Below are 19,400 nucleotides of genomic sequence, written 5' to 3' on the forward strand. Positions count from 1 at the left end.
ATGTGGCCTAACCAGTCTCTCAATCTTTTTCAATTTTCAAAGGAAACTGCTTAAATTCTTCATGCATTCCATGTATACCCAAAACACCCAAGAGAAATTTTTTTCAAACAAACAACTACAAAAGCCTCATCAAACTATACTTTTATGATGTGTTAAAGTGGTTTGACTGTTTCGCATAAATGCTAAATCTGTTGTTAAAAATTGTTAAATTTAACAGACCACTAATGCAACACCGTTACCAAGAATTATAACCTGCAGTAGTTTGTTGGTCTTTCATTTCTGCTGAAAATGATTTGTTTATAGGGTCACTACATGTACTTGAACACTATAGGTAAAACCCTGCATCCCTATTGTGGTTTTTCAGAGCATTCACAAAGTCTTACCTTCAGTGTTATTGCAATTATTCCTGATGGATGGCAATGGTTGGACCAAAAAGTACATTGCCCACATAGTTGTTGTTCCATAGTGCAGACTCATTACAGCAGAAACAAGGACAGCAGCAACCCCCAACCCTATATGAATTAGACAAATAGGATTTTGTCCATATCAGAACTTCCACCATTTAGTACTGTGAACAAAGTATTTTCTCCATCCTTCAATATTTCATTTTTATACTTCATTGTCTCAAATACATTCATTTTAGTAGGATACCAAATTGTAATATGTCATACAGAATTTACAAACAAACAGTAGATGTATTTGCCCCAAAGATTTGTACATGTACTGTAATTTTTAATTCACGTATTTACTGAATAGATATAGTTTTTCCGCAGGGTACAAATTGAAGCCAATTTTTAGTCAATTTAAGCATTTAAGCAATTAAATGAACTAAATGAAAGAAAGAAAGTGTTTTCAGGCAATCTGTAGAATTTTGTACCAGTATGCTTTAAGTTTGTCCCCCCCCCCCCCCTTTAATCTTTTAATCTTACAAAATGTAGTATAATATTCATTTGATAATTGGACAGACATGGTTATTCTAATTTTCATATCAATGATGAGGCAAAATACATACCATCAAGTAATCATGATGCATATGTGTGAAACTCCAGGTAAATTGCTTAAATTCTCTCACAAATTCATCTATTACAATAGTGATTGTATGAGAATGGTCATTATACCCGCACATCTAAATAATTGGCATGCGTAAAACAGCGATGAGTTACCCCAAGCCTGTCACACACTTGCGTAATCCATCACTTGTAGCATTGTCATTCATTATCTGTAGTATTGTCATTCATTGTGTGTAGCATTGTCTGTGTAACATTGCCATTCATTACGTGTAGTATATTGTCATTCATTGTGGGGGCATGGGTTATGTGGGCTAGTTAACTTTTTTATTCATTTCCCAATAATCAGTGCTTGATGCAGAGAAAATAATTATTATCATACAGGGCATTTCTTGTGTCCAGTGCCAAATAATATATATATAAACACCAATTATTGGTAAATGAAAGAAAGCAAGCTCCCATAACCCACGCCCCCACAACGAATGGCAATGCTACACATAATGAATGGCAATGCTATGCATGAAATACAATTTCTTATGCTTCTAGCTGTATGTGCTATACTGTACTATTTTCATCCATGTATTAAATTAGATAGCACCATTAAAGTCATATGTAATATTGTTTAGAAATGTTATCTTCTTACTGCGTAAAATATGGACATATAATATTTCAATAACATATGGCTTGAAAATCAGTTGCATGCAAGTTATAAAAACTATTATATTTTGGCCAAACTTTTATGTTCAAAATGGATATAACTCCCAGAAAAAAACCCATCAGAATTTCCTGTGAATATGCACATCTACGCAGCATGTCCATATCAAAAACAGGTCCTATTAATCTGTTAAGTACCAAATAGTAAACTTAATGTTCAAAATGAATTTCACAATTTTGGTTGAAGGCTGTGCACAGTTTTTCTACTGGATGTTCTGAAATACAGAAGATTTTTAATGAAACACAATGCATTTCAACCTCAGGGGTCATGAATTTTACTGTTTTGGTATTAAGAACTTATTTGCTTAATTAAAATCATGCCAATTACTACTTTGACTGCTTCATGTCCGGGACTTAAATTTTTCAAGATTACATTATGGTTTTAGCCAAACCCAGTGAGGAAGATACAATGAATTTCACAATTTTCCCTATATTAGATGTTATAGACAAAAATTGGTTGAAAATGGTCCTGAATCAGCCGTACAGGAGAAGAATCTGAAAATGTTCAAATAGCAATGAACAAAAACAGATATGACAATAGGTCACCTGAGCGACTAGAGTGAACTAAAACAAGAAATGTTAGTAAAACATACATATATATGCATGCCCTTTGTTGTGCAAAATTGAATATGGTAAACACATGAATCATTTATTTGATAGTAGTGCCAAAACAATTGAAGATATCGAGTGGACAATATCTTCCTATGTCCACAGTGGATTGACTCTTGGCTTTTGACCAAGTGACCTAAAAATTGTCTTATGGCTTAAATACTATGTGTACACAGCAAGATACACTGAGAAGTCCTTGAGTGTGTGTGCTGCAATATCACAAATGAATTTTTTTTATGAAACTCAAAAATTTATTTCGCATAAAAATGGTAAAAAGGAAAAGTTTGATGCCCAATGGAATCGATGGAACCTTCTGTTTTCTTAACTTTTCTCTCTGAGCTTCCTCTCTTTCTCTCTCAAATCCCACATACCTTCAGCTTATATGCTTTGTTTCTTTTTTTGTTTTTGTTTTTTCTCTGGATATAATATTAATGTATATCTGATGTACCAGTATGTGCACAAAAAAAATTTTTTTTTTTTTAAAAGTGACCTAAAAATTAATAGGAGTCATCTAGTAAGTCATCTACTCCTAAGGATGTACTAGCAAACCAAGTTAGGTGTCAATCAAGCAAACGATTCTTAAAATATAGGAGATCATACATTACCATGTCCAGTTTGACCCTTGACCTTCGACCATGTGAACCCAAATTAATAGGGGCCATCTACTCCTTATGATGTACCAGTGTACCAAGTTTGACGTCTTTCAAGGAGAGGGTTCTCAAGATAATAGGCGGACAATATCTTATGTTTAGAGTGGATTGACCCTTGACCTTGGGACCTCGACATCAATAGGGGTCCTCTTCTACACATAACCAACCCACATATGAAATATCATTATGATCAAGATATTCAAATGACAACGTGGTCTACTCACCGACATACATACCGACCGACAGGTGCAAAGCAATATGTCCCTCATCTTAGAAGGGGGCACAAAAACTTACTGAATTTCATGTAAATCAAAGAACACATATAATAGATTTTGCAACATCACAATGTAGTTCCAATATGCAAGAACACATTATATAAGAAACTTAAGTTGCAAATTAACACATTCCAAATGACTTCTTGAATTAAAATCAATATCTTTAGAAATGCTCTGGTTTTCATTCTCTTGAGACATGTCCAATATTTTTGCACTCTTGCAACCAGGGCATTAGCATGTACATGCTTTTTAACCTAGGAGTGAAAATTTAGTAAATTTGAATAAAAGAGAAAATGCATTTAACCTGCAGGAACCAAGTCCATAGTTTGAACTCTTCAAACATGCATTATCATGGAGGAAAAAGCTTCTAGATGATGACTGTGCACAATGACAAACTAATTTCCTATGAACCCTGATCACTTAATCATTGTCTCCTAATTAGTTCACTTGAGAAAATTTAATGCACTTTCACTGAAGACTGTACCAGTATTCTACAATGACCTCTTTCCTTTAACATCTTTTTATGGCTCTAGCTAAGGAGTTGCAAGGATAAAGAGAAAATTGCTGGATGGAGAAAATTCAGTATGTTACATATCCATTTTTATACATCCACATCTTTTTATATGTACATGCAGGCCTCAGTGTTCACTTGATAATAAGTTATGTCTGCTGAGATGCACAACTTACCCCTGAATATTGGTACCACATCCCAGGCTATGACAGGACCCCCTCTAGCGTACTGTCCCAAAATTGTCTCCATGTAAAGCAAAGGAAACCCACAGGTTACGGTTAGTAAGAGGTATATCACAAAAAACACACCTACAAAAGAAAATATTTACTAAGATGGCATTTCTTTAAGTAAAAATGACAATAATGGTGAAAATTTCCGTTTAAACTTTTGTTTCATTATGTAATGAGTATATAATATATCGAATGAAGAATATGCAAATTGTTTTTGTTGTTTTGTTTTTTTTTGTTTTTTTTTTTGGTACCAGTGATCATGATGAAATAGGAAATATCATTGATTCAGGGTCTTCATTCACTGTCTAGTTGCAAAGCAATAGCCAGCAGAGCATACAGTCTTTCCAAGACAAAAGTAGGATGGAAGAACAGGCTGACCCGGTGATTCCTATACACTTGCCTCCAGACATTCATGTCAAATCAAATGAAGTTAAACTCATGCAAGTCTTTGTACAAGGCAGTAATCCTGCAAGTGTCATAGCATGTTCACTAGCTTTACACTTCTCTCATCTCCACTAGGCAAGGGTTCCATCTGCTACTCTCTAGCCAAAAGTTCTAATATGCTCTCTGTGTCAAACTAATCAAAAGTTCTCATCCGCTGCTCTCATCTTCACTACCAAAAGGTTTCTCAATATGTTATTTTAACTCTCACTAGTCTAGCATTCTAATCTTCTACTCATATCTTCATCCTTGGCATATCTAGTCACAGTTTCAATAACGATATGCAGCAATCGTACCATGCTCATTTGCATGACATCATCAAGTAACTAGAATACAGGTACTACAAACAGTTTAAGGGTTGCACCATGTGTTTACACAGAAAACATGTGAAACTACTCACACTGACAAGCTTCCCAACAAATAAAACAGGCAATGAAGCCATTATCCATGAAAACGATATGTTTTCTCAGCATACAAGGAGATGTGGTACAGAATGAACTGTCTAACTTTGGGGTTAGATAATGATGATCCATCTATCTGAGAGCTCGATAACCATGGCATGAATGCTTTTTAAAGGGAAGAGTTAGTCCCTAAACATCACAAGATTATTTCCATGTGAATTCACTTTCAGGTACATTTCAGTTAAGGTCATCTATACTAAAATTTCAGATCATTCAATGGCATAATTATAGAAATAAACAAGGGATGTTTGTAAAACATATATCCCCCCCATGGTGCAAAATTGAAAAGGGTTATACACATGCATCATTTAATTGATAGTAATATCACCAATTCAAAATATTGAGCAGACAATATCTTCCAATGTCAGGAGTGGAATGACCATGTGACCTAAAAATCAATAGGGGTCATCTAATCCTTATGCTGTACCAGTGTACCAAGTTTGGTGTCAATCAAGCAAATAATTCTTAAATTATAGGAGACATATATTCCTATGTCCAGTTTGACCTTTGACCATGTGACCTCAAAATCAAGAGGGGTCATCTTCTCCTGAAAATGTACCAGTGTACCAAGTTTGATGTCTGTCAAGCAAAGGGTTCTCAAGATATTGAGCGGACAGTGTCTTTCGATGTCCAGAGTAGATCGACACTTGACCTGAAAAACAACAGGGGTTCTCTTCTACTCATAACCAACCCACATGTGAAATACTATGATCAAGTGAATGGTTCTCAAGATATTGAGCGGACAACATGTGGTCTACTGACCGACTGACCAACAGATGCAAAGCAATATGCCCCTCTTTTTTGAAGGGGGCATAATTAATTGCATTAATTGTTAAATAACTTTTTTCCCTGCAGCATGCAATGCATGTTCAAATTCTCATGCATTCATGCTGCATGTCCATTGACTCTTATTATTGAATTCATGCAAATAGTCTCAACCTAAAAGGATCTTAATTTACAATGCTCAATGACAACAAATGATTTACAAAATCCCAAGCTGCTGAAGCCTATTTAATGTCCATATTATGCTTCATTTATTTTGGAGAGATGAATTTCTCCTTGTTCGAAACTTTAGCTTGACCTTGTCAGGATAGAATATTGTAGGACAACAAAAAATTTGGGCATGCATTCATTGTGTTTAACACTTACATCATAATGCAAATGTACATGAAGCAAGATGGCATTTTGAAAAGATTCTAATTAAATGTTCAAGCTAAATAAGAAGCACTGATCAACAGAGAACGAGTTAAAAGGAGGGAAACACAGACATGATCAATACTATTTGCCCTGACAATATACATGCATGGCAGGGCAAAAACAAAATTTTACCTCCCCCATAGGTTGCAGCCATCCTTGGAAACCAGAGCAGACTGTCCACTCCATTGACAAAGCTACAGCAAGCCAGTATGTATTCCACCTGTCTGTCCCATGTGCAGTGTTCCTCCGTTTGGCCAGACAGTGCCCCCTCCGAGAGATGATGTGGGGATGACCTGGCCGTGTTCTCCAAGACAGCTTCATATCCATCCTCTGAACAGTTGTCCTCAGGGGCATACGGGGATTCTGTGGTCATCTGAAATTCAGTGTTAAAGGTGAGAGAATTGGCAAATTAAGGAAGGCGGTCACCCTGATATGGGAGATAACTGTTACTTTTATAAAACAGTATCATACATCTTCTACAATGCATCAAATTCATTAGTTGATTTTGTTACTCAAGTCCCTCTCATCAATAAATATGCACTGACAATTAAGTATCCTATCTGTGCAAAAATTCTAATTATTCACCCCAGGCAGCCCACATCAGGCATTACAATGTATTTAACAAGAGCAATGCTCATGCTGCAAAATATGCTCATCCAAATATATTTAGAAATGTAGAAGTTTGTTTTTGCTGTTTTTAGCCACACTCAACATTTTTTTAGTTATAATCTGGTGGCACCAAGTTTTTATTGGTGGAAGAGAGAACCAAGATACAATGTACCTGGGAAGAGACCATCGACCTTCCGAAAGTAAACTGGGAAACTTTCGTAGAAGTAATCAATGATGATTGTTGTGCTGCTGTGATTTTTAAATTAAAGAATTTTTTTCAATCTTTATTCCCATGAAAAATTTTGCCCCATATTTGTGGCCTCAACGGGTCAAGATATAATCAACTGCCAATTATGAAGTCTCCCAAATGAAGTACTAGTTGTATTAAACTGAGCTTTTCCCCGACTACTAATGCTTTCCCCCACATCAGTAACTCCCTTGCACAAAATCCATGCCAACTAGACATTAAAACAAGTGTAGAATATGTCTGTCAAATTGTTGTTCAAGGTAAGAGGTCAAGGTCACTGGAGTTGCTTGACCTTGATACTAGTTTGTAAGTCACAACATCCTTTTATCATTTCTGAAATTTCCTGATGACTATCGATCCCAGTTCTAAAATAATACAAGTTTTTATGATCAAGGTCATTGTTATCATCAGATCAAGGTCATTGGATATACTATAGTTTGCAGGTCACAACATCCTCATTATTTATGAAGATTCCATGTCTCTATCAGTCCCATTCTAAAGTAATACAAGTTTTTATGATTAAGGTCTAAGGTCACATGAACGATTTCACCTTGATACTAGTTTGTATCCTAGCTCTTATCATTTCTGAACATCCCATGTCTATCATTCTTGGTTCTAAAGTTATCCCAGTTTTTATGTTTAAGATAAGAGGTCAAGGTAACAGCATTCACTTGACCTTGATATTAATTTCTACGTTCCATCATCCTTTTATAATTTCTGAAAATTCCCTGTCTCTATCAGACCTGGTTCTGAAGCAATACCAATTTTATGTTCAAGGTCAAAGTCACTGCAGTCAATTGACCTTGATACTAGTTTGTAGGTCCTATCATCTTATTAATTTTGAAGATCCCATGTTGCTATCAGTCCTGGTTATATAGAAGTTATACATGTTTTTATGTTCATGGTCAGAGTTCAAGGTTACTGTAGTCCCTGGACTTTGATACTAGTTTGTAGACCCTATCGGTTTCCTCTCATTACTGAAGACCCCAGGACTAAAATTTGTTGAATTTTGGAATTAACATTTGCCCTGTAGAGTTCTAGTTTTAACCCCACCCAATTTGATCCCCTAACCCCATTCAATCTGAAAAAAAAATCTACACAACATTGACCTACTTTCATCGATGGGTTACAGAGAATGGCTGCAGACAATTTTAGGTGTAAGAAAGAAGATGAACAAGAAGTGGAAGAATAATAAGAACCAAGCAAACACAATTAGTCTCCAAACTTCCTTTGGGAGATCAAACAAGAAGCATGACATCACAAACATTTGTTGCACTTCATTGGCAGTTCTTTCTGGGAGAATATGACATCACAAACATTGGGTGTGCATTTCATTGGCAGTTCTTTCTGGGAGAATATGACATCAAAAACATTGGGTGTACATTTCATTGGCAGTTCTTTCTGGGAGATTACTACGTACTACATCACAAAGATGGGGTGTGCATTTCATTGGCAGTAATATGACAATTAATGACATTACAAACATGGGGTGTGCATTTCATTAGCAATTTTCTGGGAGAATATGGCATTATAAACATGGGGTGAACAATTCATTAGCAGTTCTTTCTAATTATTGGAATCCTTGAACAAGTAGATCGAGATTGCTGTTCTGGAACAGGCAGAACAGCACCCGCAAAATTAGTGATCCAGATAAAATCAAAATTAGTGATCCAGATAAAATCAAAATGATGGAGACAGTGTTTAAACAAAATGTAATATGACATTTGTAATGACAGACATTTTAATTGTCTCACAAACATGCACAAGAAAAAATTACTTAATAGATCATTTAATATTTACGTTACAATGCCCATGCAGAGTAAAAAGTAAATGAGGAATGGCTCTCCCTTAAATTATAGTCTACTTTTTTTATTCAAGTTCTTATGGTAAAAAATATGCTTTGTGGGGAAAGATATTTCTCAATTTAATGAATTTAAATGAAAAACTTTTAACTAAAATTCTGTATTTCTAGCATCATTTAGTAAAGCCCTGCTTATTATCCCATTTCATCGATTCACTGAACAATAAGAATTGCATTCAAAGTAGTTCCAAAACAACCTAATCAACTACATGTATGCTCAAGACATTTTCTCACTAAATATAGTAAAAAATTGCTATTTTTCAGTTTTTCATTTTAGAAAACACGGAGTGCAGGCTTGCACAAACCAAAGATTCACGTTTCCAGTACACATATCAGAGAACTTTTGCTTGTCCAGTTGCGCTCTGTTTTCTGTAAGAAAAAGGTTCACATCTATGAGGATTTTAACTAAATTTCATTATAAATGAGATGTTGTGTCACTTTACATGCTATGTATTCGAAATAACTGTAAATATCAAAGACATGCCTGGCACGTACTGCAATGGACATGCTCTTTGCGAAATAATAGGCTTAATTACTCAGTTTTCATTAAAAGGTTTTAAATTTTTAGCTTTGCATATATATGGGTCCAGAAAGGCTGTTATCATACAATTTAATATAGTCCTTGGCTTATTTATATAAAGAATGAATTGGGAACAGGTTTGAGCCAATTACAGGCACCTGTTTAATTTCTCTCAGTGAATTTTTCTTGCATTCTCAGTGTGGCACAGAAGTCCACCTTGTCTTTCAACAAGAGGCCCACAAGCCTTATCGCAGTCACCCGAGTACTAGTTAGTGAAAAGTATTACTACTCCCAAGGGCTATGAAATCTAGAAAAACTTTCCTGTTCTGAATATCTAAGCTATATTCTAATGTTCAGCAACAGTATAAAACAAGATGTGTTCTTAAACTTCAATGCCCTCAAAAGTGCATACACTGATGAAAGGCTTTACATAATATAATATGTGCATCAACATGAAAAGATGACAAATTTGGACCCATCTAGAGTCAAACCCTGGGTTGTGAAATTCACCATTTTTTGTACATCCTTTTCTGCTATTCCTAAGTATGCATTTAGATTTTATACAGATCAACAAACTTAAAGAAGTCCATCAAATCGTTAATATAATTTTGACACCACCATACATGCCAACTTTTAAAAATCCCCATGGGGGATTTTGCGCGCGACGACCTTATTTTTCAAGGCTCAAAATTCACGACATTTTACCATGAAAATAAATATTTGTCTTTTCAAATAAAATATCAATCTAATCATTGTACATGTATCATATATTAAAACAACATCAAGTGTGTTTGGCCATTAACTTTAACAAAATTATAAAAAAAAAAAAAAAAACTTAAAAAAAAAAAAACTTTGAAAGATATACATAAATATTTTATTAAAATCATCTATATTCTGTGCAAAAAAAATCCTCTCCAACAACAAGTCACATACATATTATCAAATAATAGTTAAAGTTGCATCCTTTTACACCATATAAATATTGGCTGGTCTATATATCAAAATTTTAATTAAAGCACATGCATTTAGGTACGACTTCAAAGGCGATCTTGCTTGTCTGTAAACATGGGCTTGCAGAGTCTGGTGGAACAATCTGCATTGCAACCAGAAAAGGAGTGATCTGCCCTGCTATGAAGTTTGCGAACAAAACCATTGCTTGCACCCATGACATCTGAAATAATTACCAGAAAAAAAAACACATCAAAATATACATTTTTACTTGTAAATTAAGGCTACTTGCTAATATAAAATTCAGTACAGACTTGTGCGAATTACGCATCACAAAGTTTATTGAATACTACATTATATAATACATCGCGATAGACAGATAGATTCGGATAGCCTATATCATTATAGTTGGAAAACAAATATATCTGACGTACCTTATTGCATATTTTGGGTGCTGTCAGCGAGAGGCAAAATTCGGGAATGTCCGATTGTTTGGTGGTGACACTAGGCCTATCATCGTTGTCATTCACGTTTGTGTAAAGGATATGTCAAATTGAAATCCGTCTTCCCGATTGATTACTATCAAAACATGCTTCGCACTGTCCAATAAGCACCCTGACACAGGCAGACCATGTAAAATACACCACCCCGATTCCATGCAACACAAGGTAAACAACAATGGCTGACTATTGTCCCGATTTCTGATTGGCCAGTTCAGAAATGATGCGGGATTTCAAATTCCGGTTGGAAATGGGGGCTTGTTGTCGTAAAATGGGAGATATTTTTAGAAAATCGGGATTTCGGGGTATTTTTGCAATCCCGATCGGGATATGCCTTTTCAACTGCTTCAAATCGGGAGAATCCCGCACAAATCGGGAAAGTTGGCATGTATGCACCACTCTAAAACGAAACCTTAAATTTACCCCCTAGCTAGGATCATGAAATATACAATTTTGGCAAAGGAATACCTCCTCCTTCTAAATATCCATTTAGTTTCAATTTAGCATCAATAGATGTTATTTAAATGTTTTACACATAAACACAATATGCTAAGTTTGGCCCTGCCCTGGGGTCAGACCCCATACTCCAGGGATCAGGAAATTTCAAATTTTGGTGAAGGCCTTCCTGCTCTACATTGCATTTAGTTTTTCTTACACATGACATTGTGCAGTTGTAGAGAAGGCGATTTTATAAAAACTCCTCAATTTTTGGCAGTTTTTCCCCTGCCCCTCGGACCCCACGGGTGCAGGAGTCATGAAATTTACAATTCATGTCCCTCTTGTTCCAAAGATACTTCGATCATAACAAATTTGAAAAGAATTGGAATGGTAGTTATCAAGAGGAAGTTAAATATTTCTATTGTTCACACATTTAATAACTGACCATTTTGGCCCCACCATAATACCAAACCTCTACCAATGGGATCATCAAATTGACATTATTTAGTAAAGGACTACCAGCTTTTTCTAATCATCCACTTCTTTCAATATAGTATCAATAGCACTAAAGAGGACGTTATTCAAGTGTTTTACAAATAAACACTATAAAGTAAGTTTGGCCCCACTCTGGGGTCAGAGCCCCTAGCCGGGGACCATGAAATTTACAATTTCGATAGAGGCCTTAGCTTCCTGCTTTAAATCATAATGCTTTTATATTTTCTTACATGTGCTGTTCTAGAGAAAAGATTTTTGAAAATTGGTCAATTTTGGGCAGTTTTTGCCCCACCCCTAAGGCCCCAGGAGTCATGTATATTTGAAATTCAATATTTTTGTCTCTCATGATCCAAAGATGCTTCAAACCAAATTTGAGAAGAATTGGAATGGTACTTGTCAAGAAATTAAAAATTTCTATTGTTCACACAACTGACCATTTTGGCCCCACCCTGATACCAAAACCTGTACCCCTGGGATTTTCAAATTTACAATTTTGATGTAGGACTACAGGTCTGCTCTTTCTAAATATTTATTTAGTTTCAATTCAGTATCAATAGCACCAAAGATGTTATTTATATCTTTTACACATAAACACTAAATACCAAGTTTGGCCAAACCCTGGGGGTCAGAACCCCTACCCCGGGGGATCATGAAATTCAGTTTTGGTAGAGGCCATCCTGCTCTACATCACTATACATTTAGTTTATCTTACACAATATGTGTTGTTGAGGAGAAATTTTTTGAGAATTGGTCAATTTTAGACACTATTTGCCCTGCCCCTAGGGCCTCAGGAGTGCAGGAGTCCTGAAATTTACAATTCATGTCCCCATTAATTGTCCCAAAGATGTTTCATACCTAATTTGAAAAGAATTGGAATGGTAGTTATCAAGAAGAAGTTAAATATGTTCAATTGTTAACGCACGATGGACAACGACGGACGACAAACCAATTGTAATAGGCACCTGAGTTTACTAAATTGACCTAAAATGTATCGGTTTTTCTCGGTAGTTCTGAACTTTCAAACATCTGTATTGATACGAATTTACCCTCAATTAAATAAACAAATTATAAATGCAATAATAGCAATGATAATTAATATAAATACAAATTACTCCACAAATTACAAATAATTTAAAAATCTACAAAGTTAATAATTTGAAGATAAAAATCACCTCATCCAGACAACTTCAAATCGCACATGGAATATAGATTTTGATAATTTAAATAATCAATCTTTCATTATTTTGTGTATATATATACTGCACATATCATATGAACAAAATTTTATTCTCCGTGTGACACTGTGGACAAACTGTGTTAAGCGGAGCGCTCTCGGATTCAAGGCTGATGCAGAAATCGCAACTTCAAAGGCCTATACTGTCACTAACCTACCTACTTGGATCTTTTTGCCTTGGTAACAAGAAACAAACATATATTGGCCTTACCTGACTACTCACAACAATTCTCTCATCTGTCTTCTCGGTGTCATTCAGTTCATATATTTCTGTCTCATATATTGTATACAAAGTCATTCCAAGAGTTCAGCTACCAGCAATGATTAAATGATGAACACAGATATTAATAATTTTAGCAACATAATTCAATTCCTCCAGGTTACATGAAATCAGAAGAAATCTCAGTAATCAAGGTGTGAAAAAACCACTGGCTATCTACATTCCAAGTACCACATCACTCAGTGCACATCTTTAATATGCTTGATGGAAAGGTGCAGAAACAATAATAACTGCTGCATACTTTGGCATCCCATTTGCCCAAAAACCCACACTATGCAGCTGTATCAAAGTTAAGCATGTCCACAACAATCACATCAGCATATCTGTGTGCCATGCATCTTAAACACCTTGTCACTAATATTAACTCACTGCTTAATTATTCAATCCTACTGCCAAGTTTCATTAAGATTTGTCTAGAATCATTAATATCAATCCACTTAGGTCTTGGACACCTTGGAGTGAATATCCTTTATATGTCTCAACAAGTATATATTAATCAATGTCTCTGCACATGTGTTCATCTTCGTGCCAAATTTCAGGTAAATTCATCCAGAAATGTCATACATTATCAGTCTTAATTTAGGACACGTTTGATCTTGAAAGACACTTCTGTCTTCTTGAGTGAGTATTCTCTATTGATATCTCATGTATTAATCAATTTCTCAGTAAAGGAAAGTTTATATTACACATCAAAAAGGTGAAACTTGAACCTCTCGAGGGACATCTTAATTTGATGTGTGCCCTGTCTAATTTGTAAACAGTGTGATTCAAAAGTCAAGCCATCAATCTCACTTGTCTGTGTATAGATTTTCTTGTCTTCTGGTACTAGGTGGACTGTGAAATTAATTGGAAATTGCAATTAGGAATCTGTGACTCTCAGTACATCACTTTGGATTGTCTGGCAAGTGATGACCTTCTATGACCACATACTCTGCATGGATGCAGGAATTAAGTTCTGTACTTTTAAGGTAGATCATTACTCTTTAATGCATGTGCAAGACAGAACTATACTGTAAATCATTGTACTTAAATCTGGAACCTAATATCCAACACAATTTGCACAGTTATTTTACCCTCAAATTAGTCTCTGAAGCCAGTTTGACTGTAACTAATGTCTCCTCTGTAAATTGCTTTATGTTAGGGCAAAAACGTAGGAAATTTGTCTATGCAAAATGAACAATAACAAAACAAAACAAGAGGTACTGTGAGCAATGCTCACTAAGAATACCCCCCGCTTACCCCAATCTCCCAAAGGGCGTTGGTAATAGGTATAAACTACCTCTTTTCTGAGTGTAAAAAACAAATGGCATGACAAACCGAACCATATTGCTACTTCGATGTCCAGTGTGCATGACCTTTGACCTTTTGACCCCAAAATCGATAGGGAACATCTTCATCCCATGGGTAGTCCATATGTATGATATGGTGAATGTAGGTGGAAAGGATAACGCTTTAGAGCCCGGAAACCATATTGCTACTTTGATGTCCAGTGTGCGTGACCTTTGACCTTTTGAACCCAAAATCGATAGGGAACATCTTCATCCCATGGGTAGTCCATATGTTTGATATGGTGACTGTAGGTGGAAAGGATAACGCTTTAGAGCCCGGAAACCATATTGCTACTTCAATGTCCAGTGCACTTGACCTTTGACCTTTTGACCCCAAAATCGATAGGGAACATCTTCATCCCATGGGTAGTTCATATGTATGATATGGTGACTATAGGTGGAAAGGATAACGCTTTAGAGCCCGGAAACCATATTGCTACTTCGCTGTCCAGTGTGCTTGACCTTTGACCTTAAAATCGATAGGGAACATCTTCATCCGATGGGTAGTCCATATGTATGATATGGTGACTATAGGTGGAAAGGATAACGCTTTAGAGCCCGGAAACCATATTGCTACTTCGATGTCCAGTGTGCTTGACCTTTGACCTTTTGACCCCAAAATCGATAGGGAACATCTTCATCCCATGGGTAGTCCATATATATGATATGGTGACGGTAGATGGAAAGGATAATGCTTTAGAGCCCGGAAACCATTGCATCTACAGACGGACAACCTGATTCCAGCATACCCCCCCCCCCCCCCCCCCCCACAACTTGTTGCGGGGGTGGGGGTGGTATAATTATACAACTGAAATACAACAGATTAAAATGCAAATTACACAATCACAGTTGCAATATGAACTGTCACTAATACAAAACTGTCATTAATCCAAACTGAAACAGCCATTCTCTGAATTAATGCTAGGTAGTATATATATAGTCAGTAATTTAGGTGTCCAGACAATTCTGCCCAATGATAATGCAGCCCACGTAAAGTGATAATTCAGCACTATTTACTAAGATAGTCTGGTCTAATGACCATTCAGCAAAGAGATCAGCCCACTAAATATACTAAGTCGGCCCATTGGCCTTATCAGTCACCTGAGTATTAATTAAAACACAGTTAACATGAAGGGCTATGAAATGTATCATAATTTTCCTGCTCTGCATATTTAAGCTACATTTTAATATTCAGTAGCGGTATAAAACAAGATATGTGATACACCCTAGCTTGAGTCAAAATCCTGGGGTTGCAAATTTCACAGTTTTGGTGCATCCCTTTCTGCTTTTCCTCAATATGTACTTAGTTTTTATATAGCATCAGCAAAATTATAATTCATATTCCACTTGTCTCAAATATATGCTTCATACTAAATTTCACAAGAATTGGAATGATAGTTATTGAGAAGTTAACAAGAGGCCGACAACTGCCTAAATGGTCACCTGAGTACCATAGCCGGGGCCATACATACACCTGTCAAAGAGTCTCATACTGAGTACCATAGCCCATACATACACCTGTCAAAGAGTCTCATATTTCCATTTAAGCTTTATTCTGGAGTCTTTTGTGCAGCTTTATGATCTTTCTATATATGCATACAATTCCCATTCAATTACAATGGAAGGAAAGATGAAGTTTGAAGCATTTAAATCAGCCCTTATTCACCACGTAATAAATCATGGTTATCGCCCAAACTGATTTTCTCAAAGCCTACTATTAGGCTCAGCATATGCCTAGTCAGATGTAAAGAATTGATGAAAAACAAATGCGCCGTCTTTTGCAAATAATTGATTTGAGACTTAATTAGGAGTACGAGTACCCTTGATGAGGTCTTTAATTTGATACTCATGCAAATTAGAAAGAAAAAAAATACTCCACTTTCCAGTGGAATGAAATAGACAACTGTAAATGACTTGGGAATGTTATTTAGCTACTTTGAATTACCTAGCCCGTAACATGACACCACCGACCACGTGAAACAGCGTTCAAATAAATGCATCAATAAATCCTAACTGCTTTAGATTCTTTATCAAATTTGACATACAAGAAGTATTACATTCACAAATCTGACCAAGTAAAAGTGTCAATCAATCTTTAGTTAGGGTTGAATAGTCACTGTAATATAAACTTAATAGCGATATAGTTATTAAACTTGCATTAAAAATATCTTAGCCAAGTTGGGTTTTATACCAAACAAGTGTTAATATTCACAAATCCTAGTTCATATAGGCAAGGATGATCTCTGAAGGGATTAACTCACACCATGGTGAGTAGATGCAGAATTCTCATTGACTTCACTGTAGACATGGTGATTCCATTTTAATGGTATCATATTCATCTTGGTACCGAGATGCCTCGTAGTATTACACTGCCACACTGATCACAGATTACACACATATCTGACCTATGACCATCTCCCTAGAAATCATCTCAGGTGTCTGCAACAGTTATTTTTTACTATAACCTTGACCCAGTCACCTTTGGATCCAGAGGTCAATAAGAACCATGCATCATTCAACCTCTGCCATCTCAGTAGCAAATTCATGGGCAAGACTTAAAACTGGAATCATGTAATTTTTCTATGATGATTGTTATATGTTTCTATGACGATGACCTTTATGTATGATCAAGAAATCAAGAGTAATCTTTCTTTTCCCATCTGTCATCACTGTAGCATTAGCAAGAGACTGCAAATCTAGAAAGACAGTCCATCGTGGTATCTACAACAATTTTCCTGATGCATGCACACAAACATTAACAATTAGTTTTCCATTGACAGCTAATTTGTTGTTTTAACTTTAAAAGAAAACATGGTATGATAAGTAAATTACAATCTACTAGTTGGCTGGCATCAGATGAAACACACATGATAGACACACTTCGGCTTCGGTGGGCCAACTAACAGATATGTCATATAATCTCTGATACAAAAGTATAGTAATATCACAACAAAGCTTACTTTACCATCTAATATAATTGTCTATCATGTATATTGTCACTGGTTAACCAAGCATCACTCAATTTGAAATTTGATCTGTAAATCATTATTATCATAAAGGTATACAACTAAAAATCTGCTCATCATCTCAATTAAAAAGAGAGATAGACCCATGGGCCACATTGCTCACCTAAGAACTTTAAAGGAAAATACATGGTCTGAGGATGGTACTTGACAGATTTAAAGAATATTAGAACAATTGTATGACTGGGTGGGCCAACAAAGTAGAGATTTCCGTTACTTCCTCATACTTTAATAAAGTTCTCTATATTCGCCATATCTGGGTCGCTTATTTTACAAAACATCAATAAAATAAACAAAAAACAAAAAAAATTAAGAAAGTAAAAAAATAATATTCATTTTCCTTTTCTGGGTGCAACATCACAAGAGTAATGTTTTGATCAATTTTAAGGTATTTGAGATTTTAAGTATATCGGGTATATCAGGTATTTAGTGCTTTCATTAAAATGACAGATCTTGTCAACAGTTGATGCTGCTGAGGAAAAAATGAGCCATATTAATGTCTACACAAAGAAACTTTATTCAAGTATGAGGAAGTAAGTAGCGTATATTTGATGTGCAATTTTCATTGATAGGTCTTAAATCTTCCACACTAGTCTGAATTTCGCTGTCATAGGCAAGAAACCACCCAGAGACCTGTAAATGTCCTTGTAAAAATGATGTATATCTCTGTTATTTTTAGAACCTGTGGCATGCAAGTAGTTAAAACATTAATCTATGAAAAGAGATCGGCAAATTACACATACCGCACCTTTTTAGGCATTTGAAGCGAGTGGGTACTTTTTTATCTGGTTCAGAGTGAGACCCCTTAATTTCTATATTTATGGTATGACGGAGTTCAGGCCTTATCAGTCAACTGAGTAATAGTTTTAAGTATCGCTAGTCCCAAGTCCTATGAAATCTAGAAAAAAATCCTGTTTGAAAACTATATTCAACAAAAGTACATGTATAAGTATTAAGATCACATCTTTCTTTAAATGCCCTTGAAAGTACCTATAGTCAATACCCTGTGGTTGTGACATCCTTTTCCTAAATAAGCATTTACTTTTTATACCAATATATCAGCACTTCAAATGTAGTTATAACTGTAATAATTTGGGCTCCACTCTGGAACCAAACCCTTACCCCCTATGATCATGAAATTTAAAATTTAGGTAAAGGATTGTCTACTCCTTCTAAATATCTATGAAGTTTCAATTTAGTATCAATACCATTAAAACAAGAGGCCCACAAGCCTTATTGGTCACCTGAATAATAGTGAAAGAGTATCACTACTTCCATGGGCTATGAAATCTAGAAAACATTTCCTGTTCTGAATATCTAAGCTAAATTCTAATGTTCACCAACAGTATAAAACAAGATGTGCTTTTTTAAAAACTAATACCACTGCCCTCAAAAAAGCATACACTATATGTATTAACATCAAAACATCAAAATATATTACTAACTTGGACTCATCCTAAAGTCATAACCCATGGGTTATGAAATTCACCATTTTTTGTACATCATTTTCTGCTATCTCTAAGTATGCATTTAGATTTTATACAGTATCAGCAAACTTACACATACATACTATATACAATTTTGGTAAAAGACTTCCTATATCCATTTAGCACTATATACCAAGTTTGGCCCTGGGGTCAGAACCCCTACCCCTGGGATCATGCAATTTACAATCTATGTCCCCCTTGTTCCAAAGATGCTTCATACCAAATATGAAAAGAATTGGAATGATAGTTATCAAGAAGAAGTTAAAAACCACCCTGATACCAAAACCCCTACCCCTGGTAGTGATGGGCAATCGGGGGGGGGGGGGGAAATTTAA

At 35.6% G+C, this 19,400-nt stretch overlaps 1 protein-coding gene and 1 long non-coding RNA gene across 7 annotated transcripts in view; one reads left to right on the forward strand and one right to left on the reverse strand.

Moving 5' to 3' along the window:
- The window catches only part of LOC125680508 (uncharacterized), a 112,000-nt gene that overhangs the window by 67,060 nt on the left and 25,540 nt on the right, over window positions 1–19,400 (reverse strand). For 3 of the 5 annotated variants that reach the window (XM_048920174.2, XM_048920171.2, XM_048920172.2), the window contains 3 exons: window positions 6,228–6,468; window positions 3,943–4,074; window positions 384–512 (listed from right to left, as the gene is read on the reverse strand). In XM_048920174.2, coding sequence (XP_048776131.2) covers window positions 384–512; window positions 3,943–4,074; window positions 6,228–6,468 — 502 coding nt within the window. Of the gene's footprint in view, window positions 1–383; window positions 513–3,942; window positions 4,075–6,227; window positions 6,469–9,117; window positions 9,182–13,158; window positions 13,421–19,400 lie in introns of those variants that run through there. The other 2 variants (XM_048920175.2, XM_048920173.2) reach the window with 2 other exon arrangements.
- The window catches only part of LOC130051650 (uncharacterized), a 27,179-nt gene continuing 21,550 nt past the window's right edge, over window positions 13,772–19,400 (forward strand). Inside the window, exons 1-2 of one of the 2 annotated variants that reach the window (XR_008799922.1) lie at window positions 13,772–13,848; window positions 14,057–14,195. This is a non-coding gene — a long non-coding RNA (uncharacterized LOC130051650). Of the gene's footprint in view, window positions 13,849–13,888; window positions 14,196–19,400 lie in introns of those variants that run through there. The other variant, XR_008799921.1, reaches the window with a different exon arrangement.

Source organism: Ostrea edulis, chromosome 2 (assembly GCF_947568905.1).
Source record: "Ostrea edulis chromosome 2, xbOstEdul1.1, whole genome shotgun sequence".
In the NCBI taxonomy this organism is placed as follows: domain Eukaryota; kingdom Metazoa; phylum Mollusca; class Bivalvia; order Ostreida; family Ostreidae; genus Ostrea; species Ostrea edulis.